Source organism: Amia ocellicauda, chromosome 9 (assembly GCF_036373705.1).
Source record: "Amia ocellicauda isolate fAmiCal2 chromosome 9, fAmiCal2.hap1, whole genome shotgun sequence".
NCBI classification, from domain to species: Eukaryota; Metazoa; Chordata; class Actinopteri; order Amiiformes; family Amiidae; genus Amia; species Amia ocellicauda.
In genome coordinates this window covers 13,508,953-13,516,058 of record NC_089858.1, presented here as the reverse complement: position 1 = coordinate 13,516,058, position 7,106 = coordinate 13,508,953, and the positions used below count along the sequence as shown (strand labels likewise).

The 7,106-nt window shown below is 49.4% G+C and overlaps 2 protein-coding genes across 3 annotated transcripts in view; both read left to right on the top strand.

The window, feature by feature from the left end:
- The first annotated feature begins 242 nt into the window (after positions 1–242).
- LOC136758677 (tubulin beta chain-like) lies at positions 243–817 on the top strand. Its single transcript, XM_066713247.1, has one exon. It carries the CDS (start codon positions 391–393, stop codon positions 652–654), a length of 264 nt encoding a protein of 87 aa, XP_066569344.1. The 5' UTR covers positions 243–390; the 3' UTR covers positions 655–817.
- Positions 818–5,845: 5,028 nt separating this feature from the next.
- Positions 5,846–7,106, top strand: part of LOC136758674 (histone-lysine N-methyltransferase EHMT1) — a 42,638-nt gene continuing 41,377 nt past the window's right edge. For both annotated transcript variants that reach the window (XM_066713245.1, XM_066713241.1), the window contains exon 1: positions 5,846–5,910. The gene's annotated coding sequence lies outside the window, so the exon portion shown is untranslated. The remainder of the gene's footprint in view (positions 5,911–7,106) is intronic.

Below are 7,106 nucleotides of genomic sequence, written 5' to 3'. Positions count from 1 at the left end.
TGCGTGGGAACTTGTCCGCATTCATTTAAGCACAATAGCAGTTATCGGGCAACCATTAAATGTTTGCTAATCCCCTGGCTCCTAATAACACCATTTACAATAATCCCTAGGAGCTGGAGGCCGATCAAAGGGGAGATGATATCAGATCCATTCTTTATGTTTTTAAATCTGCTATGTGCACCTAGTCATTCTTTCCATCATCTTTCAGTTGAAAATGAGAATAGACACAGATTCCCCTAATGTTGATGAGTGGGGGAGAAAAGAAAAGAGAAAATGGTCAACAGCAAGAGAAGGCCCTTCTTGTACATTACATTTAAACCGACCAATAGCATTCTTTAGTCACGTCTTTAGTCAACTCTGAGCTGAAGCAGAAATGGCAGTAAATAAAGAATGAAATGCATCCTCACGGTGCCTGAGCTCACCCGGCAGATGTTCGACGCCAAGAACATGATGGCCGCCTACCCGACGGTGGCAGCGGTGTTCCGTGGGCGCATGTCCATGAAGGAGGTGGACGAGCAGATGCTGAACGTGCAGAACAAGAACAGCAGCTACTTTGTGGAATGGATCCCCAACAACGTGAAGACCGCCGTGTGCGACATCCCTCCACGTGGCCTGAAGACGGCCGAGGAGGAGGAGGGATGGGAATTGGCCTAAGCTTTCTGTAAATTGTTCCAAGCTGTACAAACTGACTGACGTGCAACATTTATTTTCAATGTTCAGAATTTGTTCTTTGTTTTGCTGTCACTTCTGCTATTCCCTTTTTCACTCGTCATTCTGTACAGAAGGCACCTGCAAATAAAACCACCTTCTTGGTTAAGTCTCTCTCTCATTCCAGGTCTCTCCCATAGTGACATTGTATTTAGTCATTCATAGATCTTCAATATTGTTGAATGAGACTGCAATTCCAGTGCATTATTGAGTAATGGTAAGTGTAGGTTAAATATACAAGCCTGTTAGGCTACATTACCAAAGTAGTGGACTTTTAAATGTTTATTTTAACGGCATTTAAGTAAATATGAGATTGACATTTATTACCCTGTGGCTTAATCCCACCTGGAGTATAAATCCCATATTTTCCCATTACACCATAGTTAATGGACAGGGTTGTCAACAATTTTGTTTTGCAGACTTGAGATTCCAGTACATCTGTTTGTAGATTTAGTCTAAAAATGTTATACTTTGGGAAAACTCTTTATCCTTGGCAAAGCACTGTTTTTCCTGATAATCTCTATGTGAGACATTGCAGATACTGCTCTGCTTTAGAAGGACAATGTTCATCTATAGTGGTGTGGTGAGCAACCTACATTGATCATAGGGCTGCAAGTCCAGCTGTCAAATAACTGCAGGGCTGCAAGAACCCTTTTACCTTAATTAGAGCCACAAATGCTACATTTTAATTTAAAAAGCAATATAATGCAGTAAAGGCATAACAAATGTATTAAGTGAATAATCCTAATACAAAATAAACAGTGGTCATAAATATATATATTTTTTGGGGGCAGTTGTGGGTGGTAAGAGGATGCACGGGTGGTGGGCTATGGGTTGCCCACCACTGACTGCACTGGACCCTGAGAGTTTTAAACTGGTGCACTTAAGGATTCAGATTGCTTGTCCTGGGTGACTTTCCACACAAGTCCAATCTATAGAAATTAAGAAATAACATGTATTTTGAGTTAACTGACCTTTGTAGCATTAAGTGTCATTACCAGCTTTAGCTATCCTGAAGGTGATTTTTCTACATGGACCATTAAAAGCCATTGGATTTTATAGTAATGTTGATATAGATGTTAATGCACTCCGTGGCCTGGGTCTCATGGCACACTCCCAAACCTGGCTGCCCAGCAGCCATCTGCTGCACATGCCACCCAGCCTGGAGCAATGGCAGGGAGAGGGGCGCCAGGAGAGGGACGAGGGCTGGGCATGGCTCAGGCCTGTTGTCTGTGTGTTGCGGGCAGTGTAGCCTCAGATACCCTGGCTGGTGAGAGGGCCCGGTGACTCGTCTGTCCCTTTTTCCAGTGTTGGATTTACTGTGCTGCGTGCGCTCGACCCCAAACACCCCGCACCCTGGGAATTTGATGAGAAGACTTGCACAACCTGTCACTGTAGTCAGTGGGGTTTTGCAGTTGCTGCTGTTCAAATTGGTCAGTGTTTGGATTGACTGTAGACCAGAGGAGAGATGCAATCCCTCCCCCCTTTGGAATCTGTAATCTGATCTCACCAGTGCAGTGTGGTGCAGTAGAGTTACAGTGCAGTACATTGTGGCACTGCTTCTCACCGTTCTCTAGGGGAGGCCAGATCACAAGAACCTGTTGTCTGATTCTTAGTCCTGCTGCATGCTAGAGCTTCAAGCAGACCGTTCGTATCAGTTCCCCTGTGTGCTGTGGTTGATTTATAACCTGTGCCGTATGACTGCTGTTGGTGCTGCACAGTGTGGATCATCTATCTGTTGTCAAAACACCCCCCCACATCGCCTGACACGCTCTTTGTAAGTTTGTTATGTAATGATGCTATTGAATGTGTGTTGGTTTGGTTAGAATATATACAAATATTTTTTAGTAAATACCTACACACACACACGGTGTCAGCCCTTCCTTTGTAACCACTCTGCCGTGCCTGTTCGTCCTGAGTAATAGCCACAGCTCCCTGGCACTGTGGGTGGGGAACCAGCTTGAGGTGACGTTTGAAGAACCAGACCGTTTCCCACGAAAAAAACAAACACACACACACACACACTCATTCGCACACTCTCTCACACACTCACTCTGCACACACATTCTGCACACGCACACACTCACACACACTCTACACACAGCACACGTTCTAACCCCTGAAGAGAATGACACAGTTTAGAGGTAGTTTGCTCTTCGATTCAACGAGTCTTTCCTGTCCATGAAATTGTATATACTGTATTTTTTTTTCCCCCATTTCCGGCCAACCAACACTGAGCGCTTGAGTCTGGAGATTTACATAACCAGGGGGAGGAGGGGCTGGCAATGGAGACGGGGAGACTGAGGACTTTTAATATGAAGGGAGCATCTGTGGGCTCCTCCCCACAGTTGGCCATGTGGGGGCAGCAGCTGCAGACAACGCTCCCTGCCACAGAAGCCCTGACCATGGAGCCCAATGCTAGGCTAGCTTGGTGTTGCTCAGAGACCCAGGGGCCTACCTACCTAATTAACCATCCACTTGCCTACCTTCCTGCCCACCTACTCACTGTGCTGTAACTCAGGGGAGCATTTCTCCTGCATGAAAGACAGCAAAGCCTTAGAGAGGGGAGGCCCAGCAAAACAGTTGCAAACCCTGGTCTTGCAGAAAAATAAATATACATATATTTATATCCTGGCAGTCGAGTTAAAGATGAGGGAACTCAAAACAGGACCTCTGTCAACTCCTGGGCCCCCTGTTTGTGGCGGCTTTTATTTAATTCCACGATGGCTGGAGTTTTTGGTCCCTTAGCTCTTACCTAAGCAAGGCATAAAGTCTTGGTGTGGTCCGAGGGTTGCCCCCCAGTACGGAGGCTGGCAGGCTTATTCATGTCTGGCTGGGGCAGTGCAGGAGAGGAGAGGGGGTGACGGATGTGCGGACGCAGTGGGGGGCGGGGGGGGAGCTCCAGCCACCTGGCTGTGTGGTGTGTGCTCTTGTAATGCTCACCCGCTGTCGCCTACAGACACGCCACTGATTGCCTGACACTTGCCTTCCCTGCTCACGTACATACAGGCCCAAGAAGACGGATTGTCTTTTGTGGTGGCAGCTGGGTCTGCTTCTGCTGCTGTTGTTGTTATTGTTTCCAAAAAAAGAGACGTCTCTTCTTCAGTCTGCACCCTGGGAGCTGCGTTCCCAGAGCAGGATACACGTGCGCCGTGTGATAATTGCTTTTGCTCCCCCTCCCCCCTCAGGACCTCAGTGCCACAGTCACTCATATTTTTTGGGGGGGCTCTAAAACAAACACAGTGCTCAGTTACTAAATTAAGCAAAGTGGGTAGCGAGGAGAGGAGTCAGTCTGCGGAATAGGTCCTAAGGGACCGTGCAGGAGAGGGGTGGTGAGTGTGCCGGTCCCGATGGGTTCTGTGTCACACAAACACCACTAGACACAATTACTCTATGCCTCTGAAGTGTTGCTTGGTGCGTGAGGGTGAGGCACGGCTGGTAGGTAGGTTGGGGACTCCAACGTCTGCTTTTATTTCTTTGCTGGTAGGGTAGCCAAGCACGTTCTGCCATCGGCGTCAGCAATCTGGGTGAAACGCTTTGCATAGAAAGTGAACCGCGGGCCTGATGTCCTTGCTTTGACTATGTGTCTGAGGAGTCTCTGTTGAGTCTGCAAGGCGCCATCTTCCCAGGCTGCTCCTTCTGGGCACTATAAAACGGCAAGCCGAACCATGTGCTTGTTTGTTGAGAAGGCTACGCTTATTTGCAGCCTGGAATCACCCTGTCGTTTGCCATAGCATTTGCAGACGCCATAAAGAGGAAAATAAATTGATAACATAAACAACTGCAATACCAAAAGAGACAGAAATGTTATTAAAATACGCAGACTCAATAATTGTACAGATCTTGCCCATTAATACAAGGACAGTTACAGAAGATGCACAGATTTCTGTAGCGGAGGTCTGGGGACCTGGCTGTGTAACATGTCCGTCATCCTGGAGTAGGCTGTGCTGTACTGTGCTGTGATCGCTGCGGTGTCTTTGTCCTCCTCCAGCAATACTCTGAGCCTGGCCCGTGTACTGGGGCACTCCCTCTCTCTCTCCCCCCGTGCTCTGGAACGGCAGAGTAGAGAGGCCACTGAGCCTCTGAGGCAGGCAGTGTCGGTGTATTTCTCACTCAAGGTGGAATAGCACTGCGTTATTTTACAGAAAAGAGTAAACAACAACCACCACAAAAAAGAAAACATGTTTTGTTGGCTGTTGTAGGGCGGGGCACCACCTGGGGGACTGGGCAAGAGGCAGACTGTGACACCAGCTCAGTGCCCGACTATAACCGACCGCTCTCTCTCTCTCTCTCTAAGTCTAAACCGAGTCCCTCATCGCCTGACTGAAGCAGCTCGAACAGCAGCACTGACATTTCCAATGCAGTTAACTCTCTCTCTCTCTCTCTCTCTCTCTCTCTCTCTCTCTCTCTCTCTCTCCTGCGCATTCTCAGTTTTTCCACTCTGTCTCCTTCTTATTGCCATGGAAACAGAGACCAACTTCCACAGTCTCCCCGTGTCATTCAAGGACACTGACATACAGTGCCAATGTCTCATCGCCCGTGTACCTCAGCACAGCCAGAGGGAGGGAGAGGGATTGTATTTACTATGTGCGTTTGGGAGAGAGATTGTATTTTCTGTACGTATTGTTCCCCATCGCCCTGTCCCTGGGCACTGGACCTGTATCTCAGTGCTCTGACAATACTGGTATGACTTACTCATGCCAATAAAGTAATTTAATTTAATTGAGAGAGAGAGAGAGAGAGAGTTGCAGACGGGGTCTACAGTGTAAAGGGCTCATTTGAGTGAGAGTGTCTGTCTCTCTGCCTTTCACCGTTGCTGACACAGACTAGGGAATGTCCCAGACATGTCCCAGGCCGGGCGGTCTAGAATGCTGGAATGCTGGAATGCAGTCTAGAACTCAATTCAGTTCACCCACAAGTCTCCCGATCATCATCATTTCTCATCCTGTTCTGAATGGAAGGAAAAATCATCCCCTGATTGCTACAGTGTGTCCCATGTATTTTTTGTTATACCACTCAATAACATAAACTGAGGAGTTTGTATTTGGATTATTATTAGTGTTACGATGATGATGATGATGATTAGAAGTTTCACACACCAGCATTCGAACGCTTCACTCCTCTCCGTGTTCGGTGACGTCATGCGATAAGTAGGCGGGGCCTGGTCCAGGCTGTGGAGTCATGGCTTCGGTGGGAGCGGAGGTAAGGCTGGGCAGCCCTTAAACGGTGCAACTTTCTGTCGCTTTTATCTCGCTGTTTTGTTGTCGCTTCGCGGGACGGAACCGGGGTGTCGGGCCCGGACGGTCGCGGTGGGCAGTTGCTGGGGTGGGCGGGACCGTGGGCAGCGCGACCTTCGAGCACAGTAACCCAGTTCAAACAGCCCGCCGAGCCGCTTGCTTTTATCCGGGGGGTGCGGGGTGCGGGGTGCGGGGTGCGGGCGGCGGGCCTGGCTGCTCACGGACGCGGGGCTGGCCTCTGAACAGGGAAGATGCGGGCGTGTGGTGTCGGTGGCGAGGAGGAGGCAGAGCCCGGGAATCTGTATGTTGGCGTGGCGGCTGTGCTGTGCGGATGGGCGCAGCTGTCAGGATGCTGGTTCCCGGGCGGCCCGGTGATTGCGGGTCGGGCGCATTGCGAACACAAAGGAGCCCTGATGCAGAGATCGGCCGTCAGACTGGAACCCAGATTAGTATTCCGGAGTGAAGATGCTAAATAAACCATAGAAATCTGCAGCGGTCGGGAGGTGTTGCTGAGGGCCTGTAACCGACCGGAGCAGCGACTTTGCGCGCCCTGTGTTTGCGTGTGGCCGGCCAGGTGTGCGGGCAGCTCCGAGTGAGCCGGCCCGGAGATACTGAAGGAGGGCTCTGCCTTCCAGTAGCGATTCCCACATGTTAAGATCCCCAACTTCAGCAACAACATGAGTATTTTCCGGGAGTAGAGCCATTGGACTCCCTAAGTTGTGGGTGGTGGGTTGTTGCAGCAGCCGGCAAAACAAATACAAAATCAAACCATAAATGAGGTCGCCCCAGGGCTGAAATGACCTGTTTTTCCACTTGTTCCTCCACTTGCCCACTCAGACCCCGTCCCCATCCTCCTATAGGCCTCCCGACACGTTCAAGGCTGAGATGTGAATTGGCTGTGCAGCACAGTGTTGCACACAATCCCACAGAAAAGTGGGAATACAGTTCAGTCCCATAACAAACCACTCACACCCTCCCAGTTAGCTTGGTGCCTTGGACTGCAGTCATTTAAATATCATCTGCCCCAATACAGTACAAATGCACTGCAGTTTTATTGTCTCCAAAGGACAGCTGAGTGTGTTGGGAGTAGCGATGACTGCGTTTAAAACCAACATACACAATGTTGACCCCAAATAGACAAGTGAGCAACTACCCTCTGCT

Excerpts from the sequence above, each read along its gene's own strand:
- LOC136758677 (XM_066713247.1), top strand. The coding sequence starts at position 391 with ATGAAATGCATCCTCACGGTGCCTGAGCTCACCCGGCAGATGTTCGAC.